At 36.7% G+C, this 16484-nt stretch overlaps 1 protein-coding gene across 1 annotated transcript; it reads left to right on the top strand.

The window, feature by feature from the left end:
* Positions 1–301: 301 nt before the first annotated feature.
* LOC130243125 (oxysterol-binding protein-related protein 3-like) lies at positions 302–16381 on the top strand. The gene is made up of 6 exons (XM_056475187.1): positions 302–470; positions 581–794; positions 10413–10529; positions 12836–12889; positions 13872–13985; positions 16358–16381. Exons 2-6 carry the CDS (start codon positions 699–701, stop codon positions 16379–16381), a joined length of 405 nt encoding a protein of 134 aa, XP_056331162.1. The 5' UTR covers positions 302–470; positions 581–698.
* Positions 16382–16484: the final 103 nt, after the last annotated feature.

The raw sequence follows: 16484 nt of genomic DNA on the forward strand, positions 1-16484 counted from the left end.
TCACTTTAGTGTGAGTGTGTGTTTGTTTTTGACTCACACACCACACCCTATAACCTGCGTTATTATTTTGACACTAGGCACAGGTGCTGTAACACGAGTATGCATATGGTGTCGTGACGCATGACTTCAAACAAACCCAGACACAAAGCAAGAGCATATTTGCATTTTGTTCTGCATTCATATGAGAACCACACAGAGAGGATGAGATGAGACAGGGAAGGAAGTATGGTTACTACAGAGCAGCGATCACTGACGTCTGTTACTGCTATAAATGAAGCCCAGATTCAGAGTCAGTGTGCGCGCAGCGTAGCCCCCACACTTTCATAACTCTTTAATCATAGTTCGAAGGAGCTGAATGAGTGGGAGACGATCTGGGGACAACATCTATAGTATGTCCAGTGAATCACGTTGGCATATTTCCTTCCCACTGACCAAGGCTTTCAGAAAACTCTGCTATTTGATATCCTGTGGTCAGTGAGTGGTGTTCATTACCTGTATAGATGAAAGCCTGACATCGTGTTGAGGTTGTCTTTCATGTACATCTCCTGATCGATTTTTTTTTTCTTCCTTCTGTCCGCAGGCTCCAACTCTGTGTCCAGGCTTTGGATAAACATGGAGATCCACAACTTCTGAGCAACTGGTTCCCCCTCCCTCTTTTCCTCTCCTCCGTTTCCTCTTTACCTGACTGAAAGCACGAGATGAGCTCCGAGGAGAAAAGTTCCACCATGTCCCAGAAAATCTCCTCTCCATCTCACAGCAATAGCAGTTCTTCCTCCAAACATGACAGCAGACAGGTGAGTGCATGTGTGTGTGTGCGTGGATTGTCAGTCAATGAAGCATATTTATGGAAGTATGTATCACCGTGGTATGTAACTCATCCTGTGTCCTTGGACTGCTTTAAGTTGTGTGGATTGGTGTGTTACCAAACAATCACAGAATAATATTAGATAATTATATAATAATAATTTAATAATAATTATTATATCACGTTACCCTAACCTCAGACTGAGCGATATTGCAAAATATATATATAATTCATATAATTCGATATCGATAATTATTGAATATTTTTTAACCAATACAATTAGCAATATTATGATTTTTTTATTTTACCACTTTATTTCATTTACCAAGATTACTAGGCAAATAGTTTTAATATTAAAAAATATATTTAAACAAAAATATCTGATCTCTTTATAATAAAATAAACATAAGTGTTAAAGAGACTCTTAAACTTGATAAACAAAATGTTACAAAATGTGTGCAACTAAGGTAGATCAACATCTGTAAGGTGTGAATAATAATGATACAGTAAACCTCAAACTCTGTGAGCAGAACAAATTATGATAATCAAATCTGAGCTTTCAAGTAAAGGAACCGGCCATCATTATTCAAATACATACTAAACATTAAAAATTGTGACGTAGGATGACTTTATTACCCCCTATGCTTAAAATTGGGGTGCTAGTGGCTGGGTCGCACAAGAAAAGAAACCAAAAAGCCATTTTGGTGACATGTGTGGATCGCTCTCATACGTAGGTCAGCAGCCACATTTTAATAAAACTATAGCGATTCATACCAAAATGTCATAGTGAATCTTTTTTTTTATCGATATTGACAATGGTGTACTCATCCTTACTTAATAATAAAATCAAGAAAGTTCTTACAATATTTGCTAAGGGGAGGAAGCCTTCATGCTTATTTGTTTACGACATGTGCTGAGAGCAGTAAACCAATCATACAGGCTGGGCCATCTGACCAATAATATATGCTCTTAAAAAGGATGGGTTTAGACGATGTCTTATGCACGCGTTATTTTCTTAAACTTGGAAACTTGCGAACATTACACACTGCTTGAAAAGTAATATTTGGAAGCTTAACAGACAAACAACTGCATCATTTTATTCATTAACAATATACTAGGAAAATATATAGCTCATAGTTCATTTATTGTTAAGTGTCGCATTAATCAGTGTTAACAAATGAGACTTTAGTGCAAACCATTACCAAATATTTATTTATTTGAAGTGCTCAAAAACCATTTCTAAATTTCCAAAGAAAGAAAGAAAATGCGACTGACATGACAGATGAAAGCAGAATTCAGTGGACTGAGCAAAATGTTTCTGGACTTTAACGAAAATGTTCTCATTGACTCCTTTCCACTTTATCTTTGTCAGTCTCATTATGCAGCTGTCCTGAAATGCAGAATTAATCTCGCAGTTAGATGACTGTGGGAAATATGAATATCGCTGATCTATGAAATAAGCCTTGAGCGCCAGATGAATAGAAACCTAGCAGCCTTTATTTTTTCCACATTTATTGCAATCCCAAAACACTTCATGTGGCTTTTATGTGAAAGAATTAGCGGAAACTAATAATCTTTTCTGGATATTAATGATGAACACAGGGGTTCAAAGTCTGCCCTCAGACCGTTGGATGTCATCGTGTCTTCAGTCACAGTTTGTTCATGCAGGTTTGTTTGTGTAGACTTAATATATCTGTGTGCATACAATATGCACACCTGTGTGTGTGTGCGTTCATTTGCCCTGAGCTCCAGAGGGCGGATGGGTGTCCTTCTCCTCAGATGAACATGCTGACCTGATTATGAAGCTGTAATCTCTAATCTCATCATTTGGTAGCATTATAAAGCTCATTACTTCTCCGAAACGGATATATGTTCGGGTGGCAGACGCTACTGTCAATAGCAACATCACACAGTTATGTTGTGTAGAGTTTAGAGCCACTGCAAAGAGGGTCAAAATCCTAGCAGGTTGTCTGGTTCTTCAAAGATTTGCAGACAAAAAATAAATAAAATCCTATTTAATAAATTCATTCTATAAGTGCTGTGTAGCTTCATTTAAATATAGCGAGTAATGGTGTGACGAGATGTTGCGCCATGTGAACTCACAGTATTAAAATGTGACAATATTTCTCTCCAACATGCCGTCTTGCGAAAATCAGCATGATGGAGTGTTAGATTAAAATTAGCATAGAGTATTCCATTGCTACATTACATTACATTGTGCTTCCCACCATCATTTTGCTTGCTTCACTGTAAAACCCAATAAGTTAAGGTAACTCAAACCATTTGAGGAAACCGATTGCAATAAACGTTCAAAAACTAATCCTAATGAGTACTGTGAACTTAATCCATTTGAGTAAACGAAGCAATTTTAGCACAGTAAAACCTAATAAATGAAAAGAACTAAAATAAACTGAGTACTGTAAAACCCAATAAGTTAAAGCAACCCAAACTGTTTGAGGAAACCGGTTGCAACAAACTATTTGAGATAAAAAACTAATCTATGAGTACTGTGAACTTAATCAATTTAAATTAAAGTAATGAGGTATTTAATTGACTCATTACCTTCAACACTAAGTTTAAAACTCTTTTCAAACGAGTAAAATTAACTTTCAGTAAATTTTGAGTAAACTACACTCATTTCATTTGATAAAGTTGACTGTTGGGTTTTACAGTGTATAATGTTTTTTGTTCAGGTGGATAACAGTCAATACAGCTCTAATCTTTTTCGTGATGGTTTTTGGATGTAGTGGCGCCCCCAGAAAATTTTCTTGGGGTGGCCATTTGAGGCCACACCAAATCTTGGGGTGACACTGATTCAGTGTAATGTTATATTTTTGTTTCTGGTAAATAAAAGAATGTGTTTTTAATTCGTTTAATTAATTACTCTTAAAATAATGCAATTTATTCCTTGAAATTATTCAGCAAGAACATGTGCAAATCAAATAAAAATCAATATTTAGTTTGAAAACACAGACAAATGAACAAACTGAACAAAAGGCATTACTATATACACAGACTCACTATACAGAACCTAATAATATGATTTATCCATATTCCTTTTTGAGCCACAATATTATTAATACAGCTTCTTCTATTGGTCTTTTCTTTTTTGCAAAATACATCCACAAAATCAAGATTTTTGGCCCTTGTAAGTAAACAAGCATATAAAAAAACCTAGATAAACTAAATAGACTAGATTCTGAAAAAGCTTATTTCAAAATGCTTTTATTTATTGTTCTGGATTTGTGGTTTTTAGTCAGATGAAACACAATTTTTCATTTAAAAAATTCTTAATAAAAATGAACCCAAAATCGTGTTTCGTCTCTCATCGTCAAACAATACTAAACAAATTATGTTATAAGAACTATAGACTTAATTAAAACAAACAAGCATAACGCCAACTTGAAATTATTGTGGGAGAGTCAGCTTATCTGCTGTGGTTGAACGTCAGCAGTTCATCCCCGAGGTGCAGCCAGAATAACGGTCAAACATCTATCAGCGCATGTTTAAAGGGGGAGGGGTAGTGAACCAGCAAAGTCGTTGGCAACAGTCAATCCACCATAATTTAGTGGCTGCATTTTATTTATTTATTAATTATTGAAATATTGTATATTACGTAAGTACATTTAAGTGAATATCAACAGCAAAATCATATTGGGGTGGCCAGAGTTTACACAGGGGTGGCCGTGTTTGTTGATTTACTAAAGACTTTTGTTGAAGTTTGTTGATTTTAACAGCTTTTTTAGAATATTTTTGGCAGTGATTTATTTGTATTTTTTTGGGCCAAAACCCAAAAAGTGGAAATTCTGGATGCACTTGATGCGCCGAAATATGATAATATATACTGTAATGTAATGTGTGAAATTAAATAGCGCATTTGTCGTGTATGGTAATACACCCAAAGTGCTTCACAATCATGAGGGTGGTCTCTCCACACCACCACCAGTGTGCAGCATCCACTTGGATGATGCGATGGCAGCCACAGGACAACAGCACCAGTGTGCTCACCACACACCAGCTATATGGTGGAATGAAGAGATAGTGATACAGCCAATACAGTGGATGAGGATGATTGGGAGGCTATGATGGTAAGGAATTTGGCTAGGACACCTGGGTTACACCACTAGTCCTTATGAGAAATGAACACAGAGAGTCAGGACCTCAGTTTAACGTCTCATCCGAAAGGCGGCACTCACTGACAGTATAGTGTCCCCTTCACTTTACTGGGGCATAAGGACTCACACAGGCTGCAGGTTGAGTGCTGGCCTCACTAAAACCACTTCCAACAGCAGGCTCTTTTACCTATGTGGTCTCCCATCCAGGTACTGACCAGGCTCAGCTCTGCTTAGCTTCAGTTCTTGGGCTGCAGGGTGATATGGCTGTGGTATATATAACAGACTTGGTTTTTGTTGTGAGCATGTGTAGTTTATGCATAGATAAGCATAAAGATACATAAGTAGAATTTCCACAAAGTGGAATATTGAGCAATTTTGAAATTTGACCGCAGTGTACATGAAAGCTAGTTAGAGGTTCACTTTGCTGCTGCTCAGCTATTGAAATGAATGGGTTTCATTACACATCGCTGTGACTTTGACTGGAGGGAGAGTGAAACCAGAACCCCTTTTTTTGGTAGCCAAAAATTCTGTGCATTCCTACTTTCCAGGGATTTTTTACATCTGAAAGGCCTTACACATTATCCTCACTGCTCACTATGACTTTCAGCAAGCGGCCTGGAGGATTTTGTCACAATTATGAAGGGGGTGCTGGTGAATAACAACATTCACCATTTCCACTGAGGCTCTCCAGAACCTCTGTATCATCCTGGCTCAACAGCTCTCCATCTCTGACTCAGGTTCCACATAAATAGGTTGTGTCTCTGTCGATTGGACTCCTGGTGTTGTCAGCCACATCCATATCATGGCTTTGCCCTTCCTTGACTTCACTGTGGCCCATCGTCTCGGATGTGCTCTGGATCTCTTCCTGGCTTCTACTGCTCTTGTAACATGGCCCACTATCGTCATCATCATTGTCCATTTTTTTCCTCTCAACCCCTTCTGGTGATCTGAAATTCCCTCCATTCCTTGTGCATGAATGTTGTTGTGTGGTTGTATTGCTCCCATTTCTTATTGTGTATTGGATTTATTAAAGACAGTTAGAAGTTAATAAATAACTAATAACTCACCCTCATTTTGTTCCAATCTCTTTGTTCTTCAGAACACAAATTAAGACATTTTAGATGAAATTCTACACTGGTCATGCATGCGTTTTTCCTCAAGAAGAGTACATTCAAGGATTTCCACCCTTTATTTTCATTACTTAACCAAGAGCCTGGCTCGAAAAAAAAAAAGCTTATGAACCTAGTTAATGACCTGGAAGTAAGATTTTGGGAAAAGACATACATCCAAATCATTTTTGAAACTTTGACAACCCTTTAATAGTGTAAATAACTCTGAATGCATGATGTAGCTATAGACCACCCTTTTAAGTGTACTTAAAAGAAAATGTAAGGTGGTGCATGTCCGTTGGGAACCGATTGGATCGTTGGAAGATGGGTATTGCTAACAAAATGAAAGAAGACTGACAAATAGATACTTTTTACTTAACTGCAATTAACTTTAAGCAGTTTAAATTCTCAAGCATTCCATTCTGAAGCATTTTATGCTAAAATTTGGGCGCCCCTCTGTGGCTGCATAATTATGTGATCTTTCTTTATAAGAGAAGATCACAGTGAAATGCCATTCGGTTTAAGATGAGTGAAATTAAATTGAAACTGAACAATAGGCTATGCAAAAGTTTGGGCACCCTCTCTTTTGTGTGAATTTTAAAACCTGTAGTCACTCAATGCTGATTGATTTCTACACAAAATTGATGTGAGTGACTCTTAACAACAAGGATTGTGAACCTTAACTATCCCAACACAAGTGCAACCAGTCATGAAAAAGGATGTTCAAGATAGATGATTGCTAGTGGTGCTTCTCCTTATTGTGAACCTGAAAGTAGCTACATGGGAACCTCAAAAGAGCTTCCTAATGACCTAAAAACTAGGATAATTCATCAACATGAATTTGGAGAAGGATGCAAAAAGCTATCACAAAGGTCCACAGTCAGAAATATAGTAAGAAAATGAAAGGCCACAGGAACAGTTCTTGTGAAAGAAAGATGTGCTAGACCAAGAAAATATATATGAAAGAATGGTCACAGACAAACCACAGACCACCTCCAAAGAGCTCCAGGAATATCTTGCTCCTAATAATGTCATTGTACATCGTTCCACAGTTCAGCACATTATTCACAAAGAACAGCTTAATGGAAGCTGATGCAGAAGAAGCCTTTTCTGCAATCTGCCAACAGGAAGAGTCGTTTGAGGTATGCAAAGGCTCATCTGGACAAGCCTGAATCATTTTGGAAAGATATACTGTGGACAGATGCCACAATCATAGGTGCTTTGCACGGATGAAAAAGAACACAGGATTCCAGGAAAAGAACCTGCCCCTACTGTAAAATATGGTGGAGGATCCATTATGCTTTGGGTATGTGTGGCAAGCACAGGTACTGAAAACCTTGTCAGAATTAAAGGTGGCATGGATTCCACCCAGCATCTGCAGATTCTGAAGAACAATGTTTAGGAATCAGTTAAGAGGCTGAAGTTACGGCAGGGTTGGATGTTTCAGCAGGACAATTACCCAAAGCACAGTTTCAGGAATTCATGCTCAGGCATGATACAATGTTCTAGAATGGCCATCCCAGTCCCCAGATGTGAACATCATTGAAAATCTATGGATTGATTTTAAAAGGGCCATTCATGCCACACATCAAACCTTACTGAACTGATGAAATCTTGCAAGGAAGAATGGTCCAAAATGCCTTCATCAAGAATTTAGGGCCTTATCCTTGACTATAAGAAGTGTCCATAGTCTGTTATTTCAGCAAAAGGTGGCTGTACAAAAGATTGATGTCATTATTCTGTTGGGGTGCCCAGATTTTTGCACCTCTCTGTTTTTGTTATGACTTAAATTACATTGCATCTGTTAATTAAATAAATGGTATGTCAGAACTGAAATGTTGCTTTTTCCCTAGGGTATAAAATATACACAAATTATTTGAAATACAAGCAGACTATGGCTTGCAGTTATAAAAATGATCAGGGGTGGCCAAACTTTTGCATACGACTGTATATTTATATTCTTGTTTTTAGAAAGATTGCTTGATCCGCTGGGCTGTGTCATTTCCTACATTTCCTACTTTAGTATCCCTTGAAATTGATGATTGTTCCTTTGATTTAAAATGTTGTGTAAGTGGTTGGTTTTATTAGTCCCACTCTGTGGTTCTTAATGCATGTTTGGGTTTTGTCCTTGGCTATAGAGATGTGTCTTTGAAAGCTGTCCTTGATGCAGTGAATTGCTGAGAGTGGGGTTTGGGCAGTGCAGCTCTTGCCTTGAGGAAGAAACTGAGTTTGCTGAAGTGGGAGAATGTAGACCCACATTTTTGTCCCATCTGTCAGTGCTCTAAATAGTAGAGACAATATCTCTCCTCTCTAAAAACTCCACCTGATGTTTATGTGTTCTAATCTTGATGTATTTATAGTATTGTGAATGAATGACCTTGTTTCTGATGCTATTTTTAGCATAATATATGCCAAAACCATCTACATATATAGGCTTTCTTCACAACTGCTCATTAAAAACTTTTTATTTATTTTTCAATGTTGTACACTACACACAACACAAAACTTGGTATCTATACTGACACACTTACTCACACTTGTCTTGTTTGGTTTAATTGAATTTCCCTCTTTGGTCCTGATATTTTGGGCACATGTGAATACAGCAATCACACTCTAGTGTGCACCAAACAACTGCACCAAGACCAGCCGAAGAGGTGGTCTCAGTTCACTTTCAAACAAAGTCTGATATGGTTCATTTGAAGATAATCTGACCTTAATCTGATACATCTGCATTATTTATCAAACCAATAAGGAATTTGTGGTAAGACCAAAATCCATCTGTATTAAGAATCAGTGCAATTTCATCACAAGTGACTTCCTCATTCTTTTCCTCATTATGTATTTACACATTGCATGTTTTACGTCATTCTCATTTGTTAATAACGTAAAGCAATCCTGCCTGGATAAATCTCAGGGTGTCCTTGGTCTTAAAATGTCTTCAATTTCAAAAACTAAATATAGGCCTTAAATCATTTTAAACAGTTCTTAATTGTCCATGTAAAGCTACTCAATCAGTACAACAGAAGTGGTGTAAAGTAACAAATTACAAATACTCAAATTACTGTAATTGAGTAGTTTTTCTCAGAAATTGCAATTTGCTAAGTAGTTTTAAAAAGGGGTATGTTTACTCTCCCGTGAATGGCTAAAGTAGAAAAATCAGTCCTGTGTTTCCTGTCCAATCAAATTGCAGATAGAAAGTAAATCACATCATAATGAACTACCTCAAGACATGGGCAATTTATAAATGCAGCAAACTTTTTGGAAGCATTAAAAATGTCCAAGAAGATGCCCAAAATCTTTATACGCAAGGACCCAGAGACTTTTTATAGACCACATGTCACTGATGAGAAAATAAAGGATGTCGACTGTATGACTGAAACCAAACAGCCTTAAACAATCATTAAATGGAACCAATGAAAAATGGAAAGAACTGGAAAGGGCCGAACAAGGAATGGAAGTAAGGACCGAATGAAGGAAGGACCGAACTAATGAAGGAGGAAGGACTAAATGAATGAAGGAATTATTCAAGGAAGGACTGTACAAACTAAGGAAGGAAGGAAGGAACGAACAAATGAATGAACAAAGGACCAAATGAAGGAATGAACAAAAAGATGAATAAATGAATGAATGAATGAATGCATGAATGAATGAATGAATGAATGAGCAAACGAATGAAGGGAGGAAAGAAGGAAGGACCAAATGAATGAAGAAAGGATTCAAGAAAGGACTGAACAAACTAATGAAGGAAGGAAAGAACGAATTAATAAATGAACGAAGCAAGGAACAAAAAATGAACAAACAATCAAACAAATGAGCAAACAAATGAAGGAAGGAAGGAAGGAACACACGAATTAATAAAGGAAGGACAGAAAAAACAAACAATGGAACGAAGGTTGGAAAGAACGAACGAATATAGGAAGATCATAAATGTACTACAGAATGTTACGTTTACACATCTCTACACAAACTGCATGTAAACGCATCAACTTTTTACACTGTAATACTTACTACTCTTGAGTACTTTTAAAAGGGCTTTTTACTCATATTTTGAGTAATATTTACAACAGATACTTTTACTCTACTTGCACTACATTTTTGGGCAAGTAATAATACTTTTACTTGAGAATGATTTTTCAGTACTCTTTCCATCACTGATAACTAGAGTTTGCTTGATTTCATGTTTATTAAAATATGTAGCTAGGAAATAACTAAATTTGAATTTTAATGGGCCTAGTAAAAATCGTTTCCACTGGCCAATAGAAAATATCCTTAGCATTTAGCCCGGAAAAAGTCTGAAATTGTATTAATAATGGTCTTTAACAGTCTGACTTGATAAAAATCAGTTAAGTACAGTGTTTCAATGCATTGAATTGAATTTTACAGGACAGCTGGGAGATCGTTGAAGGTTTGCGTGGTGGTCATTCCAATGTTCAGGAGCCAGAGAAGCAGGCCGGCTTCATGCTCAAGAAAAGAAAATGGCCCATGAAAGGTTGGCACAAGGTATGTGATAGAATTTGTCTTGCTTTAATGCCTTCACCAAAGTTTTATTAAAATTAAAATTATCGTGAGTGCAGAGATTTCCAGAATTTCAGCTCAAAGCAGACTCATTCTAACCTGCCGGAACACAGTGTGCTCACACTGATGGATTCAGTCTTGATGATAATTAAAGTACTTGGTGAATGATCTTGCTAAGTTTATAAACTTTTTTTGCACAAACAAACTTAAATGTAAAATGAGTGTTTTTATTAGTGCTGAGCAAACACTGCAATTAATATGTGTGTGTTAATATGAATTTATTATGTACTGTTGAAATCAGAATTATTAGCCCCCCTGTTTATTTTTTCCTCAATTCTGTTTAACGGAGAGACGATTTTTTCCAACACATTTCTAAACATAATAGTTTTAATAACTCATTTCTAATAACTGATTTATTAAATCTTTGCCATGATGACAGTACATACAGTAATATCTGACTAGATATTTTTCAAGACATTTCTATACAACTTAAAGTGACATTTAAAGGCTTAACTAGGTTAATTATCTTAACTAGGCAGGTTAGGGTAATTAGGCAAGTTATTGTATAACGATGGTTTGTTCTGTAGATTATCGAAAAAATATATAGCTTAAAGGGGCTAATAATTTTGACCTTAAATGCTGTTTGAAAAATATTAAACTGCTTTTATTCTAGCCAAAATAAAACAAATAAGACTTTCTCCAGAAGAAAAAAATATTATCAGACATACTGTAAAAAAATTTCCTTGCTCTTTTAAACATCATTTGGGTAATATTTAAAAAAGCAAAAGAAATTCGAAGGGGAGCAAATAATTCTGACTTCAACTATATATGTGATACAGAAATAGAAACAAATCTATACAAACTAAACTTGTAATAGAGATATTTACATTTATATGTAATTAGTATCATATACACATATATTTCATATCTAAACATAACACATCACACAAATCACACATACTGTACCTGTGTGTATTTATATATACACTACCTGACAAAAGTCTTGTCGTTGATCCCAGTTGTAAGTGCAACAAATAATAACTTGACTTAAAAAAGTGGCAGAAGTTAGATTTGTTTTGATCAGTTGAACTGCGTCCCAGTCATCACAAGTACTGCAGAAGACCTATTGGAACCTGTATGGACCCCAGATTCTCATAGAAATCAGTCAAGTTTGGTTAAGAAAAAATCATGGTTTGGGGTTACAGTATTACGGGGGCATGCAAAAGATCTGCAGACTGCAAAAAAGATCTTATTTATTAATAAGTTATTTGAGTCAATGCAGAGATATGTGGATGCAGTTGTCCAAGCTCATGGGAGTCATACACAATATTAATTCTTTTTCCACTGCACCATGACTTTATATTCTATACTGTACATTATTTCTGTTAAGTGACAGGACTTTTGTCTAAGCCAAGTCAGACCTTACTGTCCTAATTAAATAATAAAAATTGTCAAGGCATGATCATATTTTATTTTGGTCAAATAAGCGTAATCTGGAGGCCTTTGCCTTTCATATAAGCTTTTCTGATATCAAATGATCAACTATGTAATGTAATGTAATGTGTATTTATATAGCACATTAATTGTGTATGGCCATACACCCAAAGCGCTTCACAATCATGAGGGGGGTCTCTCCACACCACCACCAGTGTGCAGCATCCACTAGGATGATGCGACGGCAGCCACAGAACAACAGTGCCAGTGCACTCACCACACACCAGCTATTTGTGGAGTGAAGAGACAGTGAGAGAGCCAATTCGGTGGATGGGGATGATTGGGAGGCCATGATCGTACGGGCCGATTGAGGGACTTTGGCCAGGACACCGGGGTTACACCCCTGCTCTTTTACGAGAAGTGCCATGGGATTTTAATGACCACAGAGAGTCAGGACCTCAACTAGAGGTCAAGTTATTATTTGTTGTTCCTAAAACTTGGAAAGGCAACAAGACTTTTGTCAAGTAGTGTACATGTATATAATACATTTATACAGTACACACTATTAATTATGTAAAAAAATAGTTAATCACAAAAAAAAATTATAATAAAATATCTAGCATTTAACTCTAAATAAGCCATTCAAGAGGTTTATTTTCACACAAAAAAAGCCTGCTTTCTTCTTCAGCCCAAAAAGAGTAAATACAAAAATAAACCAGAAAGTGGCATAGAAACACACAGCCTCTCATTCATCAAGAACACCTTAGAATCTGCTGAGAGGACATAAATCATTCACCAAATAAATCTGACCTTAAGTTTCTCCTTGATCCTTTCTTTTTGTCTTTCTTTCTTTACAGAGATATTTCTACCTGGACAAGGGCATTTTGAAGTACGCCAAATGCGCAGCTGATGTGAGTCTCACATATATATATAACTACAGTATGCACACTCAATCAATCCACTGAACAAAAGCACTCAGGACTTTTAGTAGTCAGTTGCCTGTCATGTACTGTAAGTGTTCACAGAGCACTAGCAATCTTTAGAGGCCTGTACCCTCCATCTTTCTGTCAATATATATTTCCTGTTGATAAAAGCCTCCAGCTGTGGGAATGCAAAATCAAAGTTAATTTCCCCAGGGTTTGATAGCATCATCTAAAGCTTATATTTTGCGAATATAATGCTGTAAATTCCGTAAGAGAAACTCCGCCATTGCTTTTCTCTCACGCCAGTCTGCCTTATGAAGTGGACTCTTGTGGCCATGGTATTAAATCAAAATGAAAGGACATATTAAATCTGCTGTATATCTTTCAGATTTATCTGGGGCTCTTTTGACTTCTAAATCAAGGACAGTAGTTGAATGTGAAGGTTATTATGCATTAGCAGAATTAGCCAACGGCTTTCTTATATTTCACAGGGCTGCACGCTTCCTTTATTTTTTATTATGGTGACTTGAAAAAATCTACATAAGTGTCTTCTTCTTCTTCTTCTTCTTCTTCTTCTTCTTCTTCTTCTTCTTATGGACTAATTTCCACATGCATCTCCTCCTAGACCGTTCATACTACAATCATCAAACTAACTCCAAACCTCCAACTGCTCTGACTCGGGTTGCTTAATCTTTTCCAGTGGATCCGACTTAAGGTTTCGAAAATTCGGACAAACATGCTAGCAACATGCTAATTCATACTAGAATCATTGTAGAGATATGTACAGTTTTTGATATTTTAAAGTGATAGTGTATATCCTTCTGTAGTTTATCCAAGAATAGTATATTTGCTCAGTAGTAATGTGTGTTTGTGTGTGTTGCAACAAAACAACCTGTCTTGTATTGATAATGTATACAAGGCAGAGTTGATATTTATAGGTCAAAGCTTTCTTCTTGTGCTGTGTGTGCAGGTTGAGAAAGGAAAGCTCCACGGCTGCATTGACGTTGGGCTGTCCGTCATGGCCATTAAGAAGAAAGCCAAGTGCATTGATCTGGACACTGAAGAAAACATTTATCACTTGAAGGTATCACAACAGTTATAGTATTAGTCTGGCTGCAGAATGTTCCTGCGGTTTGAAGAAAAGCATCACAATCTTGCTGCAGTTTTACTGGAACCTGTTACATTATGATGGTACCGTTGATTTGTTGTTGCCTTGATTTAAAGAACCAGTGAGATGTAATTTTTACTTTCAATGGAGTTTGTGGGCTAATTGGACAAAGAATTTTGATGTACTATGCTTTTTTGAGTAAATATAGATTTTTTTTGTGATCTTTTTAAGCAAATTTAAGTACTGGATATGTAAAGCAATATTAATGTTGGAAATTTTATATTGTAAATTTTAATTGCAGATCTAATTGAATGCAATGCAATTTATTCAATTTAGACTTACCATTTTCAGTGATTATTACCATACCATATAATAACATACAAAAAGACTGAAAGACTTTTTAAATAAGTAGTATTATATTTTAATATCAATAATTTGAAATCAAAAATATCTTAATGTATCAAATTTTATTTAATTTATCGTTTTATTTAAAAATATATAAAATGCTATATTGCGAAGAGCATTGGTATTTGTTGATAAATTTCTCACAATGAAAACATAAATATACACTCACTGACCACTTTATTAAGTACACCTTACTAGTACCGGGTTGAACCCCCTTTTTTTCTTCAGAACTGCTTTAATCCTTTGTGGCATAGATTCAACAAGGGGTACTGGAGATATTCCTGAGATTTTGGTTCATATTGACATGACAGCATCACGAAGTTGCTGCAGATCTGTCGGCTTGTACATCCATGATGCGAATCTCCCGTTCCATCACATTCCAAAGGTGCTCTATTGGATTGAGGTCAGGTGAGTGTGAGGCCCATTTGAGTACAGTGAAACTCATTGTGATGTTCAAGAAACCAGTGTGAGACGATTCGCCGCTTTATGACCATGGTGCGTTATCCAGTTGGAAGGAGCCATCAGAAGATGGGCACACTGTGGTCATAAAGGGATGGACATGGTCAGCAGCATGCTTAGGTTGGCTGTGGCATTGACAAGATGCCTCAATTGGTACTAATGGGCCCAAAGTGTGCCAAGACAATATCCTCCACACCATTACACACACCACCACCAGCCTGAACCTTTGATAAAAGGCCGGATGGAACTATGCTTTCATGCTGTTGACCCCAAATTCTGACGTCGCAGCAGAAATTGAGACTTATCAGACCAGGCAAACGTTTTTTTCCAGTCTTCTATTGTCTAATTTTGGTGAGCCTGTGCAAATTGTAGCCTCAGTTTCCCTGTTCTTAGCTGTTATTAGCACCCAGTGTGGTCTTCTGCTGCTGCTGTAACCCATCTGACTCAAGGTTCGACGTGTTATGCGTTCAGAGATGCTCTTCTGCATACCTCGAATGTAATGAGTGGTTATTTGAGTTACTGTTGCCCTTTTCTGTCAGCTCGAACCAGTCTGTGGCCATTCTCCTCTGACCTCTTGCATCAACAAAAGCATTTTGCGTCCACAACAACTGCCACTCACTGGGTATTTTTTCTTTTTTGGACAATTCTCTATATTGCCTAGAATGGTTGTACGTGAAAATCCCAGTAGATAGCAGCAGTTTCTGAAATACTCAGACCAGCCCGTCTGGCACCAACAACCATGCCACGTTTCAAAGTCACTTAAATCACATTTATTCCCCATTCTGATGCTCGGTTTGAACTGCAGCAGAATCGTCCTGACCATGTTCTACATGCAAAATGCGTTGAGTTGCTGCCATGTGATTGGCTGATTAGAATTTTGTGTTAACAAATCAGTTAACAAGTGTGCCTAATAAAGTGAATATATACTGGTGAGTGTATACTTCATATAATGCAATTAATGTTGACTGTTACAATTAAATACATATACATTAGATAAAAAACTAGTAAGTATTTATGCAAGACATAAATATTTAACTATATAAATATGAACTTATAATATAAAATTTAAACTTAAAATATAAACTTGAGCTGGACTAATAAAAGTCTCATACAGTAGACTGTATGGGCTGCGTGGGCTTTTACTGTTACGATCAAAGCTTTTAGCAAAAACATTAAGATCCCAAAACAGATTAACAACAGCTTGACGCTTTAACCAGCCTCAGCAGAGGAGAGAGATTGATTCTAACATAATTTTGCTCCCAAGCAGTGTATCTTCTTTTAAAGAAAATCTTTTAAGTGGAGAAAATAGCTTTTGTCGACCTCTGTTTGTTTTTCTCCAAGCGGGGTTTGAACTCTTGATCTCGGGAATCAAAGTCAGTGAGGTCACTTTTCATTGAAGAAAAAAAAAAAATTGTTTTGTGAATTCAGCTTGAGGAGGTTTCCTTCATGCCTACCCTTAAACTGTGGTCTCCTTGTGTTTTCAGATTAAATCCCAGGAGCCTCTTTGATGAATGGGTCTCTAAACTTCGTCACCACAGACTTTACAGGCAGAATGAGATTGCCATGTTCCCTCATATGAGAAAACGCTCTTCCACCCTCATTACCCCCCCT

This window comes from Danio aesculapii, chromosome 16 (genome assembly GCF_903798145.1).
Source record: "Danio aesculapii chromosome 16, fDanAes4.1, whole genome shotgun sequence".
NCBI classification, from domain to species: domain Eukaryota; kingdom Metazoa; phylum Chordata; class Actinopteri; order Cypriniformes; family Danionidae; genus Danio; species Danio aesculapii.